General features: G+C 39.7%; 1 protein-coding gene across 1 annotated transcript in view; it reads right to left on the bottom strand.

Annotated features, from left to right (window-relative positions):
- RALGAPA2 (Ral GTPase activating protein catalytic subunit alpha 2) overlaps positions 1-20,015 on the bottom strand; it is a 324,808-nt gene that overhangs the window by 238,221 nt on the left and 66,572 nt on the right. Inside the window, exons 5-10 of the mRNA XM_058684743.1 lie at positions 19,172-19,215; positions 16,504-16,681; positions 15,586-15,701; positions 12,177-12,315; positions 9,458-9,657; positions 648-875 (exon numbers count right to left, since the gene is read on the bottom strand). Coding sequence (XP_058540726.1) covers positions 648-875; positions 9,458-9,657; positions 12,177-12,315; positions 15,586-15,701; positions 16,504-16,681; positions 19,172-19,215 — 905 coding nt within the window. The remainder of the gene's footprint in view (positions 1-647; positions 876-9,457; positions 9,658-12,176; positions 12,316-15,585; positions 15,702-16,503; positions 16,682-19,171; positions 19,216-20,015) is intronic.

Here is a 20,015-nt window from a genome sequence, read left to right as displayed (position 1 = left end):
GCACCTACTTTCTTGTTTACATTTCTCCTATTCCACCCACCACAGTGTCCACCATAGGTATGCTATGTCAGCGTCTTGGCCTCAGCCCTTGCTTTCCTTTTATTCCTCTCCCCACTCAGCTTATTTCTCTGAAGTCATAAATATTTCTATCATATGCATTATTTGGTGTCATAAATATTTCTATCATATGCATGCCATGCATATGTGTAGGGAAAGTACACGTGTTTGCAGAAACGTCCAGAGAGCTCCCTCGGACCCTGGGAACACCACCAGCCTGAGGCTCTTCTTTGTGATGTTCATTTGTTGCTGAGTATTCAGCAAGGGCTTTCTTCCCACCTACCACTGGGTTTATGGAAGCACAAGGGTATTTGTGGGATGATTTGTTCATATACAGAATTTCCTCTCCATGTGTAGGAATTTTACAAGAACAAAATTTTAAAAAATCCTAAAAGAAAAATATCACAACACTCCACATGACTTAAATTCATAGTGGGATTAGAGGGATAATTATTCAGTCTTGTAATGTAGACCAACACATCCATAGTATTTCTTGCAGTACTATGAGCAAAAGAACAAGAACAAAACTCTTCAATTTCATGAACTTACACCACACACACACACACACACACACACACACACACACTAACCTGGCGAAAGACTTCGTTCACAAAGTTGACATAACCTCGTGTCGACAAGAGAATCCGCTGTACCATTTCATACACTGTGCGGTGCTCTTCTTCAATGCTACAAAGGCTGGAGTTGCTGAGTCTTCGGTCAGACAAGGTGCTGCTGTTGGAATGGTTTCTGTCCTGCTCTGTGGGCCCACCGCCATCCAGCTCCGGTGCTCTCTCTTGCCCCGCACCACCACCAACAGTCTGGAAAAAAGTCATTACCACTTCTGAGAGAGCCTTGTCTTCAACCCTCAAGAACACCCAGTGAACCTGAAGGCTTGTTTCATCTTAAAGAACTCTGGTAACCGTCAGCTTAACAGCAAGCTGGACAACAGCATTGCTCGGAGCACAAGGGGTTCCAGGACCTGTACTCACCAATTTTCCAATTCACCAACTAACCCCTCTCCAACTCAGTTATGTTAACAGGAAAACTACTAAATTATTCCAAGGAGGTGAGACTGTGAAAGTCCAGCAACCTACAAACTTTAATTTACATTTGTAAAATCACATAACAAATTGTGTCAGTGAATTTACACTATGATCACCTCTGGCCTCTAAATTCAGCACTTACTCTATGGTCACAGAGATCTTAAAGTTCAGTGGAATTTTTGCAGCCACAATGTTGGAAAGCATCATTTGATTCAAAAGATTAAATGATATCTGATGGAAGAGTGTCAAGATCTTTAGAGGGTATTTTATAAGAAGAATTTTGATCTGAGTTTTATATTCAGAATCTCAGACTGAACTTAACTGAAATATTTACAAAACCTTAAATATTTAGAAGACTTTATGAGCACAAGGAAATAAAATAATTCATGCAATGACTCACAAAGTTTAATGTTGAATTCTGCTCTCATCTCCCCATAGAACTAAAGGTTTCCTCCAAATAAAATACACATATAATTTTGCTTTGTTTTTATAAATTCTACTATTATTTTTTAAGTGTCAAAAATGTATAAGCCAAATACCACTAAACTTCTACCCACTGTGAATATTTTTTACAAAAAGTGATAACATATGAGTAGTACAAAATAATAATTTCAGTAACTACCAAGGACAGTTTGAAAGCAGATATCCAAATAGCAATCTCTAGGGAAAATTAATGGAAGATTATATTTATAACAATTTTTCTCTTCATGCCTTAGCTATTTAAGTCTGTGTGGCTTATCAAAGGCACTGTCATACTGTGAGATGAGCTGTCCTATAAAAATTATTTCATCCTTATGACGCATCAACTATCTTCTGTAGAAAAATAAAATTGTACTCATTTTTCTGATATATATATATATATATATACACACACACACACATACATATATACATACATATACATATATATCCATATGTATGTATATATGTATGTGTGTATATATATATATAGATAGATATAGATATAGATATAGATATAGATATAGATATATAAAGGTTGGATTAAGTTTAATGTTTCTTGTGGCTCAATAACCTGTGACTTTTTGATCAATAACTCCCATTTTCCTCATAGGCAAAAAAAGAAGAAAAAACCCTCATGTATATATACACATTAAATTATACACAGCAAATTAAAAACTGCCACAAATTTGGGGCGCCTGGGTGGCTCAGTCAGTTGAGCGTCCGACTTCGGCTCAGGTCGTGATATCACGGCTCATGAGTTTGAGCCCCATGTCGGGCTCTGTGCTGACAGCTCAGAGCCTGGAGTCTGTTTCAGATTCTGTCTCCCTCTCTTGCTGTGCCCCTTCCTCATTCATGCTCTGTCTCTCTTTCTCTCAAGAATAAAACATTTAAAAAAATTTTTTAAAAATGGCCACAAATTTCATCTACACAGGCTGTGTGACTGTGTTAACAACTGTAATAGAGTGGAAGAGACCTGTTCCAGTTTCAGGCCCAGGACAAAAGGCTGACAGTTACCACTTCCCATCTCTTGGAACATTTGCTAATAGAGCCCTGAGTAGCCAGGGAAGAAGTCTCGCGACCCTACCAGAGAGACTGCATGAAAAGAGAGGCCCTGCTGAACCCCACTTTCCAACTGCATCCAGGCATTTGAATAAAGTCATCTTGAACCAAGATGCCACCAGCTGAAGACCACCACCCACTGACCTCACTTAATACCACATGAAGCACAAGAATTGCCCAACCAAATCCTGCCCAAATTCCCTACCCCAAAAGTATAATGTTTAATATGACAAAAGGGCTATTGTTTTAAGCCACCAAGGTTTGAAATCATTAGATAACTAATTGGATAACACAACTATTAGGTAATTTAAACAGTATAAATAAAGAAATATGTTTAAAGGTACCAAGTCATTTAAAAAATGTACTCTGAACAAACATACAGAAAATCAAAAACAGACCCATAAATACAAAGAACTGGTGGCTGCCAGCAAAGGGGATGACAGGACAGACAACATGGGTGAAGGGGAGTGAGAGGTACAGGCTTCCAGTTATGGAATGGATAAGTCAAGGAGATGAAAGGCACAGCATAGGGAATATGGTCGATGGTATTTACTAGCACTGCATGGTGACAGGTGGTAGGTGAGCACAGCATAACATACACACTTGTCAAATTCTATGTTGTACACCCGAAACTAATGTAACATTGTGTCAGCTGTGTTTCAATTTAAGAAAATTAAAATAAACTTTAAAAAATGAAAAGTGAGTTCTGTTATCCAAATAGAACACCAGAGATGGATTTCCCATCATACTGTAAACTGAAAGCTACTTCTCTTGATAGAACAATGCTTTCCTTAGCCTTAGTCCCCACTCTCCCCACAAAAGGCCACTTTCTAAAAACATCTTTATGTTCTGACAGACGTTTATAATGGCAGTGAGTGATGAGAGTGAAAGCAAATTGATAATCCAAGTCTCCTCATTCCTTATCTCTTTTGTGAAGATTAACAGTAAAAGCATAAGTAAGAATTAGTAATGGAGAGAGTCCATTTTCCACCCACTACAACCAAGATGGAATTCTCAACTACTATTTGGTATTAGTTGATTCTGGTGGCAAATGCAAAAGTAGTTTTTACTTCTTCGGCACATGATGAAGCCTCCGTTAGTGAAACAGACCTATCTGAAGCAGACCAGGCCTGTACTGTCAGGACTCAGGAAACTGCACGATGCAGGCTGCCACTTAATCCTTCCCATCACCCCTCCCCAACATCCTGGTTTCTTCTCAACCGACAGCTCATACTGAGACTTGTTCACTCCCAGGGTCAAACTAAACGGGGACACCCACAAAGAAGGTATGGAACGAGAGGATGCAACTGCCCTTCTATTGGTGATGCCTGATGCCACTCAACTTCCTTGTCATGATTTGCCTGCATGGTTGGGGGCAGACTGCATTTGCCTTGGCAGAGCTCTAGGACACAGAAAGTACTACAGTGGTAGTCAACAAACAAATGAGTTTGTATAACGTACAAACTCATATAGGGTTGTCAATTTGTGTAATTCACTTTTTCTAATTGTTCATCCCACGAACTACAACAATTTCAGGAAACCCACAGCCCATGAATCTTTATTGAAGAACTGATTTACAATTAGTAAAATTATAAATAAAAGATTATCATACAAATAAATGTGATCAACTGATACCATCTCAAACTTTCTTTTACATTTCCAAATGGATTTTTATGGGTTATAATGTCAGTTAATGTGCTTATAGAATTGGTAAAAAATGGTCACCACTGACATTTTAAAATCACCCCTCTGCTTTCTCTAATGTATACTGAAGTACTTTTATCTCATACAAAAATGAATTACTGGGGCACCTGGGTGGCTCAGTTGGTTAAGCGTCCAACTCTTGACTTTAGTTCAGGTCATGATCTCATGGTTTGTGGGTTCAAGCCCTCCATCGGGCTCTGCACTGACAGTGCAGAACCTGCTTGAGATGCTCTCTCTCCCTCTCTCTCTGCCTCTCCCTCACTTGTGTGCTCTCTCGCAAAATAAACAAACTTAAAAAAAATGAATTACTAAAGACTAAGTAATACTTCACTAAAAGTATTTTCAGCTGAAATGATGCACCAAGAATGTTCAGGTTTATACTGTTGTTGCCAACACAATATATGGGATATGAGAGCAACTATATTTTCGTTCTCCCTGAATGATGCCACTGAACAAGAGTATTTGTTAAACCACACTCTCCAAGGTGGTAAGAAAACTAAGTCTAGACGATGTATTGATTCCTTTCCTCCCTGATGAAAACTAATGTCAAAGGTATTAATTCTAGATCAAGAAGTAAATTCACTTTGGAAAACACACACACACACACACACACACACACACACACACACAATCTCTCATCTATGACCTTTAACACAGTCAGAATGGCAAAAGTGTGAACTCTATTTGGAAGCAGCACTTAAAATACTGTTTTAAAGGGATTTTTACAAGAGCAGCATATTCTTTGAAAAGAGATTTTGGATCACCTCATTTAGTGATATTCACTTTACACAGGCAAAATTATATTACATTTGAAATTCCAAATAAAAAATTTCAGGAGACAAAATTATATGTGCTTTTATTCCCGCAACTCTGCCCCCCAAATCTAATATTCAGGTGCTTAAATTGCCTTTTCTCATGTACACTGTAAACGAAGAGAGGAACACAGTGGACACATGTGAGATGAGGTGGGAACACAGCTGTACAGGCACAGAAAGGACTACAGGAGAAAAGTGGTCTGCTGAATAATGACCATGCCCTGATCTCTAGAACCTTAGAGTATCTTACACCTTTTATGGCAAATGGGATTTAGCAGATGTGGTTAAATGAAGGATGTAAGAGGGGAAAATTATCCTAGATTATCTGGGTGGTCCCAATGTAATCACGAGGATTTATAAGGAGGCAGGAGGATCAGACACAGAGAGAGCAATGTGAAGATGGAAACAGGGACAGAAGGTGTCATGATGAAGGTCCATGAAACACAGAATGCAGGTAGTCTCTAGAAGCTGGATGAGAAAAGGAAATGGATTCTCCTCTAGAGTCTCCAGAAGAAACACAGACACCTTGATTTTACCACACTGACACTGATTTTGGACTTCAGACCTCCAGAAACTCAAGATAATACATTTGTGTTCTTTCAAGCCACTAAAACTTTGTGGTAATTTGTTACCATGGCAAAGAAAACTTACAACAACTTACTGTGAGGCATATTAATAGTCTACACAATGGCAGTGGCCATTTCTAGGTGCAGCCATCTGCAGGGTGTGGAAGCACTGGGCCTGGAGAGTTGTCTTCCCATCACCCATTCCCTTCCCTAACGGATGCATGGTGCTCCATGTGCCTCCTCCCCTGCAGCCCAGGTGACTCACAGGAAGCTGACCCCATCCACAGCACCAGGGATTGGAAGCCAATCATGTCCCTACTGGGCCATTCACATTGCTTTAACGCAATTAGTGCCTTGTTATTGTTCTAGGAGAGGCAAGTAACTAAGTTGTTCCACTCAGACAAAAGGGAAGGGATGGGCTTTTTGTTTTTTTTTAATTTGATTCAAGTTAACACACAGTGTAGTATTGGTTTCAGGAATATAATTTACTGATTCATCACTTACATACACCCAGTGCTCATCCCAACAAGTGCCCTCCTTAATGCCCATCACCCATTTAGCCCATCCCCTCCAGTAACTCTGAGTTTGTTCTCTCTTTAAGAGTCTCTTATGGTTTGTCTCCCTTTCCATTTTTATCTTTTTTTCCCTTCCCTTCCCTTCCCCTGTGTTCACCTGTTGTGTTTCTCAAATTCCACAGAGGAGTGAAATCATGGTATTTGTCTTTCTCTGACAGACTTATTTCGCTTAGCATTATACCCTCTAGTTCCATCCACATTGTTGCAAATGGCAAGATTCCATTCTTTTTCATTGCCCTGGCAGCAACTTCTTACTAGACATGTCTCCAGAGGCAAGGCAAATAAAAACAAAAATGAACTATGGGATCTCATCAAGAGAAGGGCTTTTTATTTTTGGGTTGTCTCTGAATATGAACAAAGAGGGCAGTGCCCCAGCTGTTGGCAGCCATCTTACAATCCAAGGGGAAGCTGAAGACAAACCTGCCAGAGAGAAAGGGCAGAGGAGGGAAGACTGTAGAGAATCATGGAAAGAGTGTGAGTAACCCATATTTTCTGCCAGCCCTGCCATGAGCTTATTTTATGAAATTAAAATGTTTCTTTTTTATCTTTAAGACAGTTTGAGTTATGGAATTTTGTTGTTGTTGTTGTTAGGATGATATAACCATCCGAATTGCTTCAGGAGGTCAGGCTTTTATGACACTAAAAAACCAGATAATAAAAGTAGATGACTCACAAGTGTGAATGGCCACTTAAGGAAAAAAATCAGAATCTTGAAGCAGTGGTTAATCTGCTATTCTTGTTACTTCTCGGCAACCAAATGTATTTTTCAAGAATGAGAAACTTATTTTCCATAAATACAGGTGACGGTTTTCTACAATTTTAAAACCAGGTAGGAAAAAGTCATAGCCTTTAAATAGACTGCTCTGAATCGACCTAACAACAACACAAGATGTAATATAAAATTTATCAAGGGTGTGACTGAGTTTCTTATATATGATTTCATACAAATTTTTGTCTACTGATAAGTTTTAGTTTTTGTCTACCCGATGGGTCAGTAAAGGTCTCTCAACGGTCCAGAACCGTGTTCCCCTGACTGATGGTGAAATCTTGGCTCATTTTTATTTCCTCTTCTGTGAACTTCTGTTTTATCTCCTTTTGTCTGTTTTGAATTGTTTTTGAGTTGAACTGTTTGTCTTCTTGTCAATTTGTAGGCATTCTCTCTATATTAGAGGCATGAACTCTTTTAATAGCTAAGATGTCATGAATACTTTTCACAGTCTGTGTGTGGCTTTACTCTATATTTGCACATACAAACCCTTTTCACATTTTTTAAATAAGGTGGAACCTCATTTCTTCTATGGCTTGTGGGTCTTGTCTCTACCTAACGTAGTCTACCACTTCCCAAATGTATATGTTCCCCTAGATTTTCTCCCAAATTTATTGCTTTGTTCTTATATTTAGACCTTAAATCAATTTAGAAATTAAATCAATCTGACATCTGACTATGTATGTGATACAAATCAAGGTTCAGAGAGAAAGACAGAGAGAGAGAGAGAGACTGAGTTCTTTGAGCTCTCAGGGCTATAGATTAGATTCGATATTCAATGTTATGCAGTCTCATTTCCTAAAAAGAACCTGTGGTTTCTGTCTGGAAGGCTGTATAATTTTTTCTTAATCAATGAAAGCCAAATGTCTGTTAGGTCTGTGTCTGTTTAGCTAGATCTCTCTGGCACTCGAAGGTCTTTTTAGTCTAAATCATGACTTTTTTTCAGCTCAAGTAAACATTTCATTAGATCAATTATCACTTCTGAATTTTTCTCCTTTTGTCCTCATGATACTTGCAAGGTAGGTCTGGGCTTGTCCTCAGATCTTATTTATTAATTTCTGATTTTCATCTCTTTGAATTTCTCCTCAATATTGTGGGATATTTCTTTGGAAAATCAACTTTGTTCTCAGCAGAGATCATTACAATCGCCAGTTTATCTATTAAATTTTTAAATTAATGAATTTATAGTTTTTTAAATTAATGTTTTTTTTAATTTTTTTTAAATTTATTCATTTTTGAGAGACAGAGAGAGATAGAGCACAAGTGGGGGAGGGGCAGAGAGAGAGGGAGACACAGAATCCAAAGCAGGCTCCAGGCTCCCAGCTATCAGCATAGAGCCTGACACGGGGCTCAAACTCACAAACTGCAAGATCATGATCTGAGCCAAAGTCGGATGCACAACCGACTGAGCCACCCAGGCTGCCCCTAAATTAATGTTTTTTTAAAGCTTTCTTTTAAAACTTTCATTAAGTCTTTTGTTGTTTTTACTGGAATTGTATCCCCCTCAGACATCTTTGAAACAAAATTCTCCAGTTCTTCAGTCAGTTCTTATCAATGGGGCCACACGCTCTGGACCTCAGTTTGGTGCTCCTTCACCAAGGTGCTAATAATCACTCAGCTGTGTGCACTCTCCCAGCTCAGGCCTAGGTCACACTTCTGGAAACTCCAGAGTATCAGCAAACATGCTCTAAGTGGACCTCACTTTCTGCATAAAACCATTACCCTGCTGTGGAATGGCTGCTCTCAAACTTCCCCACGTGGTCCTGCTCTACCTGGTGCAAAGTCTCTAAGTAACTCAGCCTTCTGGTAAAGTAACTCAGCCATTTGTGCAGGACTAAGGCTGCAAAAGAGAGTAGGTACACTCCAGGCCCCATACAGAAAGAGGTCTTCACTAAAGGCCTCGGAGAGAGACAGATTTCTCTTCCAGGGATTCTATCAGGGCTTAACAAGCACTCTGAAATCCTGAGAGGGTCTTCCACTCCTTCCCCTGAGATCCTAGAGGGCATCTGGCAGTCTCATGGGTCCTCTCCATGGCCCACCTGTGTGATTCCTGAGGGTCTTCCTGTTGTTGGGGACTGGGGAAGCCAACACAGGCCCGTGGTGTTATGCTCCAAGGTCACTGGTACTTGAGCAAAAGAGGGAAAATGAGAGAGCCAGGAGTGTGCACACAACAGCCATCTCTCAGAATGTCTCCTTGGCCCCCAAGGTTGCCTTGTCATGGCAGTGTCAACAGAGCACTGAGAGTGCGGCCTCAGAGCTTCCCCTGACACCTCAGCAATACAGACAAAGCCACCAATAAACCAGTCCCCATAACCAACATCCCTTAAGAACCAAGAACCCTAATAACCAATTACTTTGGCATGTGTTAGTGTATTCTTACCTAAGTAAAAGAAGATGATGAATGGCATACCTGTATGATTTTGGGCAACACATCAACTCCATTTTTAGTGTTTTGTGTTGTAGTTAAATACTTTTTTTCCAAAAAGAAAGTGACAATCCACTTAATAAAAACAACGCGAGCTGCCATGTATGGAATTTTTGTACTGTAAATGTTTTCATTGTCTCGAGTCGTAGTAATGTACACTGGCTTTGGTCTCAAATGGGGGATGTCTAAAAGAAAAAAGAGCACATATCAGGTTAGTGAATGTAACCCCCACAGAAGATTCAATTTAACCAAGCAGACAAATATCTGTCTGTTTGAACTGCGACTAAAAAGAACCAGAAATTATTAGAAATGACATCTTTTGGTAGGCTTGTTTCTGATTCTGCCTTGCAACCTGACCAAGATGGGATGGTGGGTACTGCTGTTGTGTGCTTGTTACAACTGTGGTATATAGCTGTGGATGTACTAAGCTAACAACTCTTTTTAACAAATTTGAGAAATGACAGATTATAAGCCTAAAAATATTTTCACATATATTGTAGTTTATCTTTATTTTATGACAAAATAATTTAATCTTATTTTATGACAAAAAAATATAAAAGCACATATACACATTTTTTCATCATTTTAGGTATTTTAACATCCAATACTACACTAACCATAATACACTGGACTTTTAGTCTTATATCCTTTTCCCTTTAGATGAATCCAAAGAATAAAATCAATACAATCTACGTTATGTTAGAAAGAATTCATCTTTGAGGTATCAGACAAATTAATAAGAGGTCCATTCCTCAATCTTTAAATTCCATAATCAATACAAAAAAATTACATGGTGTTGGGTTTGAGATACTACTTGCTGTATGTCCAATTCTCGTACTAACTTGTATCCACTTGGAGAAACCTGCATGAAGCAGTTCTCAACAAATAACTTTTAATTTCAGCACATTAATAATATGTTTTCTACATGAATATAGACTATAAAATCAGAAACAAATTCTGAAAAAATATACCCACATATAGTTAACAAAATACACATCTCAGTACCTCTAAAGTTTAGTACTTCTACATCTTTCAAAATGCACCAAGTTTTTGCTATTTTTCCCTTCTCCAAGCATGCATGTGTGTTTGTGTGTGTGTGTGTGTAAATAAACACCCAAAGACAACTGAATTAGTAGTCCACATTCTCCAGATGGATTAACGTCTGTCGTGATCTTCCCCTTCCAAAATTGTTCCTGATCCCGGGTGCCTGGGTGGCTCAATTGGTTAAGCATCCGACTTCAGGAAAGGTTATGATATCAAGTTCATAGGTTCAAGCCCTGCATTGGGCTCTGCACTCACAGTGTAGAGCCTGCTTGGGATTTGCTCTTTCCCCTCTCTGCCCCTCCCCCACTCATGCTGTTTTTTTTCTCTCAAAATTAAATAAACAAAAATAAGCAAAATTGTTCTTGATTATTCATTTTAACTAATTTCAACTGCTTTAAAACAATAGGGAGAGAAAAATTTGCCCCCCACTGCCACCAATCTAAGGGGTGCTTCTGTCCTATGAGCCCTCATTTCTTTTCCTTTTTAAAAATTTTTTAACATTTATTTTATTTTATTTTATTTTATTTTTATTTTTATTTTTTTAATTTATTTTTGGGACAGAGAGAGACAGAGCATGAACGGGGGAGGGGCAGAGAGAGAGGGAGACACAGAATCGGAAACAGGCTCCAGGCTCCGAGCCATCAGCCCAGAGCCTGACGCGGGGCTCGAACTCACGGACCGCGAGATCGTGACCTGGCTGAAGTCGGACACTTAACCGACTGCACCACCCAGGCGCCCCTTTTCAACGTTTTGGTTTTTTTTTTTTTTTTTGGGACAGAGAGAGACAGAGCATGAACGGGGGAGGGGCAGAGAGAGAGGGAGACACAGAATCGGAAACAGGCTCCAGGCTCCGAGCCATCAGCCCAGAGCCTGACGTGGGGCTACATTTATTTTAGAGAGAGACAGACAGAGTGCAAGAGGGGGAGGAGCAGAGAGAGAGAGGGAGACCCAGAATCCGAAGCAGGCTCCAGGCTCTGAGCTGTCAGCACAGAGCCCGATGCAGAGCTTGAACCTACAAACTGTGAGATCATGACCTGAGCCCAACTCAGATGCTTAACCGACTGAGCCACCCAGGTGCCCCATGCCCTCATTTTTTATAGAAGAAAAACTTTATCAGCTAAGTTAGAAACTCCCTTATGTTTCCTTCCTTTCTGGAGCTTACTGTCCCTGGGGTGCCTAACTGCCCTAGCATCGTCCCGCCATAAGCTGTAAGCAGCACCTGCTGGATGGAAGATCCAGTATAAAAGGGCTTACTGTGGGCAGCTGTGTAGCCTGGGCTGGCTTGCCTAGCCACTGAGCAAGGTCTGGGGTCTCACCATACCCCACCACTCCTAAGAAAAGACCTAAGGGAATGCAAGTTTTTTTTTTTTTAACATTAAAAGTTTTCAATATAATTACAACCAAAAACCCGTAACACATGTCAAATTATTCTGAGTACAGGAGCCATAGTCCCCTTTACTGCTGTGAGATGAAATACCTCTTGAAGCTTGTACAAATAGGTAAAATCATTTACTAGGAAACTTTAAGCCTCTTACAATAAAGTTACCATTAAATATAAGAATAAAATGGCTATTTTACTTAAAAATAATCAAAGGCCACTTTGAAAGAGACTGGACAGCTTCCCTGTGGACATCCTCTAGATACAACCCAATGTACTTACCAAGTACAGGTTTGTAGATGTTTGTTAACTTAGTAAATGATGGAAATAAATGAGGAAGATAATACTTTCGAAACAATGTAAAAAGAAATTTAAAACCAGTATCTTGATTCTCCTTATTCTTCCACTCCAAGCTTGCAGCCTTTGGATAATATGTGGAAAAGAACATATGTACATTTACATTTCAACTTAATGTATACTAAACTGAAATGCTGTTATTAAAATTCCTATTCTAAACACACAAAAAAATATTTTGACAAATAATGTTGACAATCATGTAATGAAATCGTATCTTAAAACTGAAACAACAAGAATGAAAGCTTCAAAGAAAAGACCTAAGGGAATGCAAGTTTTTTTTTTAACATTAAAAGTTTTCAATATAATTACAACCAAAACCCATGACCAAAATGGTAACTATGTGAAACACGTTTTTACTGAGTATTAAAAAAAAATCACACAATGATACCATATCTTTTTAAACTGGCTCTACTACATCATGCCTTTATTTTTTCCCACATGTTCTCTATAAGGATTTAATATTCTTTCTGCCCTTAAACATTTAGTCAGATGTAATCTGGTGGGTTTTTTTTTTAACACAAAAAAGGCCATTTATAATAAACAGGAATTTTTTAAAATTTTGTTTAATGTTCATTCACTTTTTGAGAGATGGAGACACAGCGTGAGTGGGGGAGGGGCAGAGGGGGTGGAGGAGACAGACTCAGAAGCAGACTTCAGGCTCTGAGCTGTCAGCACAAAACCCGATGCGGGGCTTGAACCCATGAACTATAAGATCATGACCTGAGCCGAAGTCAGATGCTTAACTGACTGAGCCACCCAGGCACGCCTATGATAAACAGGAAATAAAGAAATAACCCCTTGCAAGGATTTCATGCAAAATCAGTATCATTAAAAGGCAAAGCTATGGAAATTTGGAAAGTGCATTCTCCTTATTAAAAGCACTCCACAGGCTAAGATAAGCCAGGCCTGCCAGTCCACCTGTACCTGTTACTAGTTCTTAGCACTTGTTAGAACACAGAGTGCTCTAAAGCAGAGCTTCCCAACTTCCTTCATGATGCAGCCCACTTAGAAAATGAAAATACTTTGTGCAGCATCTGAGGTAAAGGGATGTGGAACTTTGAATGCCCCTGGGGCAGAGGGGCTCAGTGTCTGTGACCTGTCAGAAGTTCTAATACACAGAGTGTATCAGAAGTTCTCTGGGGTGAGCCAGTGGAGAAAAGGGAGAGAAAAAGAGAGGGATGGACATGAACATACAATTCTGCACATGATTTATGCACAATCTGCATAAAAACCACCACCTTATATCACCGGCATCCTTCCTCCACTGGGATTCTGGGGATTGTGTGACTTATCTGAGGTCACACAGCTCATTAGTGACATATTTAGAATGAGACCCAAGTACACCAACACATCCAAGTTCTCAATACTTCATGCTGATCTCCTGGGACAGATGGAATGCCCTACCACTTCTGAACAGGTGGTTTGAGTTGCAGGTGGAAATGCAGAGTTTCCAGAAGACAACAGAATACGCCAGCCTGCTCTTAGGATTTTGGAGTCCTTGTGTTTCTGGTGCTGGCTAAAGGAAACGGGAGAGGAGAGTACACAAGATTGCCCAACAGGACAGAGTAGTCAGAAAGGGAGCCAAGGACTGAATCTTGAGAAACAGCAGAGAGAGACAGTCCCCAAAGAAAAGTGGCAAGAAATAAAAGAAGGGGAGGAGGAAAGCAGGAAGAAAACATGAGAGGAGAGAATATCACAAAGAAGGGGCAGTCACCGTCAAATCACCTGAAAGATGATTTGAGTAGGGCAAAAACTAAAGTGTCCTTCCTCTAGACTTGACCACTAGACCTCCTTCACGATCTTGGGCCTCCGTCTTAGCAGGGACAGGGCAGAGGCAGGTAGCAGTGAGTGTCAGGTGAGGAAGTGGATTTAGCAGAGATTATGACATCAACAAACTTGGTTGTGGAGGACACAGAGATTGGACAGAGTTCCCAGGAAGAACTCAGGGATGACCAGTGTTCGCCAAGAGAAAGGAATCCAGTCGTTTTGAACCATATCAATGCTCAGAAATGTAGACCAAGAGAAAGAGATCGCCTACTGAAATCATAAACTAATGATATTAGCTCTGTTTTCAGCTGGTAAACATCAGAGAATGGAGCCTGTGACATCAAGCAGACCTGTGCTGACAGCACAAAGAAACACCTCTATGTGCTCCCACCCAAATTTTCCTGCCTGCTCTGGCTATTACTTCCAGATACGCCTGTTCAGCCTCTGGGCCTGCCTCCTCCTCCATCCACCTTGCTAGCCTAGGGATCAGGGTTCAGGAAGGGGCAAAGAGGCAAAAATAGATTAATACACTATGAGATAACAGAAAATATATATGGCTCTCTGCCCCCACTTCCTGGCATAGAGCCCCTAAAACTCTTGTCATGTCCTAAGAGGTAAGAGCACTGGGAGCATCTTTTGTTCTAGTAAAACAACTCTGGGTGGGCTCCTGGATGGCTCCTGAGTGAGGGCTGGTCACCAGAAAGACCACACTGTGATTAGTACTTGGAATTTTCAGCACCCCCACCCCAACCCTTCCATTTCTCTAGAAGGGAGAGGGGACAGAAATGGAGCATGTCTATGTAAGGAAGCCTCCAGAAAAATCCCAATGGCAAGGGTTTCAGGGACCTTCCAGGTAAGTCAACATATCCATGTACTGAGAGGGTAATGAACCCCAACTCCACATGCACAGACATTCCTGCGCTTGGGACCCTTCCAGGCTGTGCCCTTTGTATCTCTTCATCTGGCTGCTCATCTGTATCCTTTATCACATACTTTAATAAAGTGGTAAATGGAAACAAAGGTTTCTCAGAGTTCTGCGAGCTACTCTAGCAAATCAGTTGAACCTGAAAAGGAGTTGTGGGAACCTCTGATTTGTAGCCAAGTTGTATAGAAGCAGTGGGTAACCTGGGGCCTACCACTAGTAACTGGCACCTGACTGTGACAGAACCATCTCATGGGACTGAGCCCTTCTCCTGTGGGATCTGATGCCATCTCCAGGCAGACAGCCTCAAAGCAGAAAAAAACTGTAGGACATCCAGCTGGTGTGGCGGAGTTGTCTGATGGGGGAAAACACTTACACGTTTGGTAACCACAAGTGTCAGAAGTGAAGTGTTCTGTGTGAATGTGGTAATGATCTAAAAGTCGGTGGAGAACTGAATTCTTCCCGTGACATACACACTTACACAAAATAGTACATATGCCAGGTCTCTGCTGATGTGACCAGGTACATACTCTATTTTTAGTATCATATAAAATCACCTCAAAGTAAAAAGCAAAGGTACAAATGCTTTCTCTTTCCCACAGAGAGTAAGACCATTACTGAATTATCCCACGATTTTTCTCTTACCTGAATAACCATATATTTCAATAGTATTTGAAGAAAAAAGCATGTTTGGTCCTCAGCAATCTTTTCCCCCGATATGGCTGGTAGGAGTGGAGTGATTTCTTCTGGATATACCTTTGCTGAAGAGTGGGGAAAAAAAAAGCAGGGCTCTTTCACCAAAGTTAAAGAGGGTTTTGTTTCTGTTTTTAAATGGTCTCTATTAACATACATCTATCCCTCCACTGGAACTGCTGAGACTATACTCCAAGCCAGTGTACATGAAGGGCTTAGAAATATGGTACAAATGCTCATGAAACCACCTCTCCCACTAAACCATTCTTTTCTCTTTCAAATTCTGCTTTGGTCAGCCTAAGATCAAGTACCTGTCATTGGGCAATAAAGTAACATGCATTAATAAAGCAATGGCCCTAACTGGCAAGTTCTTGAAAACTCACAAGACACAAATGGCTGCTATTAATACTCCCAGGAGGCCACTATTGTCCTTCCATGAATGCTGCATGAAATACACAGCTGGCAAAAAAGCCTGGGTGAGCAGATGAATGTCCGCTCATGAAACAATCTGAGGAGGACAATAGACAGTAGTTTTGGATGGCGGATTTAAATCTCATTAACAGCCACAAAAACACTCCAGACATACCACACGTCTCTACTCTCTGCTATTGCCAACATCTGTCCCCTCCCTTCCATTCTTGTTTCCACCACTTCAGGAAATTTCTCCTGTCATCATTTCATATAAAATAGGCTCCAATTCTTTCAATTCTAATGTCTTTAGACTTTACTATGAATATGAGCAGAAAATAACTCCTCCTCTGAACCATCTGTGAAATAAAGATTTCTATGTAGGATAATGACAAACCAAGGAATTCCTCAATGTAACTTCAAGAGTCATTTCAACCTGTAAGATCTGCTAAAGTTACTCACCATCAGCTCCACTAGGGCTAGGACTGATGAGTGTCTCCAGCGTACAGGGCCCTCTGGATGACATGATTGCTGGGAAACCAGGCACAAGGCAAGCAAAAATCAGCACCTGCTCTTCTGCACAGTTTGTCTGAAGTGCTTGAAGCCACAGAAGAAACAGCCTGATCCCTTCACATCTTATCTAAAAGCAGAATTAAAGGCAACAAAATTAAACACCCAAATGTATATGCAGAGATGCACTGCAATGCAGAATTAGTTCTGAGAAAGAAAAACCAGAAGTTAAAGGTACTGTTGAATTACGGCACCAAGCTCTTCTTAGTGACTAGCAGGCATGCTGCAATAAACACAGGGGTTAAGAGTGTGGGTTCTGGAGCCACAGGGCCTGGGTTCAAATTCAGGCTCTGCTACTTTAGCTTAGCTGTGACCAGTGGAGGACTGCTTAACTTCTCTATGCATTAGTCTCCCCCTCTGTAAAATAGGGATAATAGAATTTACCACAAAGTACTGGTATAGGGTTAAGAGAGTTATAACAGTGCCCATATCATCAATTGGTTACCCATGAAAACAATGCAAAGATAATCCTCCTCCAAGTTTACACTATGTTTTGAATATGAGTTTTTGTCATGTCACTACAATATGTACATGTATAATGTAATGTTCTTGAAAATCTGAACACTTAGAGCTAAACAAGACCTTGAAGACCTGGCTCAATGGGATTGGGCAGCTCTCCAGCTTCCCTGCCTCATGTCCCTACTCCATTCTCTCCACCACCTTCATTGTGCTCTGAAGAGATGAAAAAAATGTCAGATGAAGCTGTAAGATGCAGTGAGCTCCAAATGCAGGCAACTGAGGGACTCCCTGATCTCCTTTCAACTATACCAAGGTAGTGCAGATTCTTCCAGAGCAAGTGTTTAAGCCAAACATGAGGCTCTGCAGGAAAGACGAAGAAGTGAAGTGAAGTGAAGTGAAATGAAAAGAAAAAAAGAAAAAAAGCAAGTTTGGCTGACTCCCCACAGAAGTAAAATACACCGAGACAGACACCCTGTCTGGAGACAGTTCTACACATCAACAGTAGATTCCAGGGCACACTTTCAGACATGCCCGTGGACACACACCTGCATGACCACTCACACCTGTCCGCTTCTCCCCAAGCAGGCAATATAAGTGGGGACATTGCTGAACACATAACAGACAAAACATGACATGGCTCTACGCGTATCTAACCAAATTGCAGAAAATTTAACAGGAGGAAAATTACAAAATTCTATCACGTCTCCAATTTTTTAGGATAACTGTATTTAAGTTAACGAAATACAAATAAGGCCAATAACAAACATAAAGTCACAACCTGATTAGGTTTTAACTATAAGACTATTAATTAAAATAGGAATAAAATGTGGGATCTGTTGTGAAGCTAGGAATAGCTCATCCCCTTTTTTCAACATGTAAGAGAAGTAACACACCAAATTTAAGTAGCTATGAGTGTTTAAGCTGGTATAAAACAAAAAATATACAGACTTATTATTTTTTAGTTGTCTTCAATGTTTATTTTTTTAATATAATTTATTGTCAAACTGACTAACATACAGTGTGTACAGTATGGTCTTGGTGTGGGGAGAAGATTCCCATGGTTCATCGCTTACATACAACACCCAGTGCTCATCCCAACAAGTGCCCTCCTCAGTGCCCATCACCCATTGTCTCTTCTCCTCCAGCCCCCAACAACCCTCAGTTTGTTCTCTGTATTTAAGAGTCTCTTATGGTTTGCCTCTCTCCCTCTCTGTTTGTAACTATTTTCTCCCTTTCCTTCCCCCACGGTCTTCTGTTAAGTTTCTCAAGTTCCATATATGAGTGAAAACATATGATGCCTGTCTTTCTCTGACTGACTTATTTCACTTAGCATAATACCCTCCAGTTCCATCCATGTTGCTGCAAATGGCATGATTTCATTCTTTCTCATTGCTAAGTAGTATTCCATTTAATATGAACTTATTAAAGTCACACACATAACTCAATTAGCTATAAGTGAATCACCTTCCATAAAGTATATATCCCCAGCTGGCTTCTTTTGTCATTTATGTTTTAGGGTCATCTTATCTAGCATCAAATGGTATTATATATCATTATAAAAGGTATGTTTGTTTTAAAATAAGCCAATGTTAACCTAAAGTTATGCTGCAAACAAATATTCAAGAGTAAGGCTCTGCTGCTCTTTTCTCCCAGAATGGCTCTCAAAACCAGCAAAAGTAATTCAGAGACAACTATAATTTTAACAAGATTGCTGGGGTGAACGGAATCTAGCATGTTAGCTCAGAAGCTTGGAGAGGAACCCTTGCCTTTCCTGAGGATAAAACTGGAGCAGTGAGCGCCTTGCTGACGGTTACCTGACTGTACGCAGTAAAATCAAAATTAGAACTCCAAATTCCAAACTCTGAATCCTAAGCCCTTCTCCCCAAATGATATTTAAAATGTATATCACAATAAGTTTTGATGTAAGAACAAAAACTCCAACTAATAAACTCCATACTAGTTTTAATTAAAAATAAAGAGTAAGTCAAGTGGTTTTTAAAGATCTTTTTTCTCTACAAATGGCCTCATTTTGTCACTTTATGGCACTAGTAAATTTAAGAATGTTGCAAAATGACATTGCACATTCATCTAAAATAAATACCTTAATAGAATTTCCAGTGTGTAGAAGCTTCTTTAAAGTTGAGCCTGAAAGTTTAAAACACTGAGTTAGAAAGAGTATATAAATTTATACCGTACACACAAAAAAAAACTCAGAGTGGATTAAGATGTATTTTTAAAAGGTCAGTTTTAGAAAGAAAAATTATACTTATGACAAAAGAGAATTTTTTTAAAAGGAAAAGAAAAGCAATGTCACAGAAGGAGAGATATCTTTAAGATAAAATTGCTTTAAGTGTGAAACTCTTCGAAACTCTTAAAATAGTCAAAATGACTGATATTAAGTAACACATATACCCACAGTAGATCTAGTGCAAACATCTCATCATGAATAAAAATGATTCTTTTCTAATCTCCAAAGGTAAAAATAAATAAAACTACTGCTTATAAAACATTTTTACAAGAATATTTTGCGAATATTCAAGATAGCATGTTTCCTTGCAGTGACAATCACGTTTATATGTTCGGGCCATCAATAAATCCTTTAGCAGAGCTCTTTCGTCACTGTCAAGGAGAAGGAATCAACGTTTACTCAGAACTGCACCATTCAACTGCAAAAACTTCAGTGCTGCTGCCCACTTTAATTAGAAAAGTCTCTCTTACAAGGATGGAAACATGCTATTCTATAACATGTTCATGTCTTAGTATGGAGTTGGCTTGGCAACCCACCTAAATATCATATGTAGGCTCTAATCTTAACCTTAAAGAAGGAAGTAATCTTTAAAAATAAAAAAATGTATTGGAAGTCAGGCAAGAGAACCTTTTCTTCTAAAATTTTGGGGAAAAAAATGACTTCAATCTCCTGATGATAAGTTTTATGCAATAAAACT

Source organism: Neofelis nebulosa, chromosome 9, assembly GCF_028018385.1.
Source record: "Neofelis nebulosa isolate mNeoNeb1 chromosome 9, mNeoNeb1.pri, whole genome shotgun sequence".
Classification (NCBI taxonomy): Eukaryota; Metazoa; Chordata; class Mammalia; order Carnivora; family Felidae; genus Neofelis; species Neofelis nebulosa.
The sequence above is the reverse complement of the archived record's forward strand: the minus strand, read 5'-3'. Positions and strand labels throughout refer to the sequence as shown.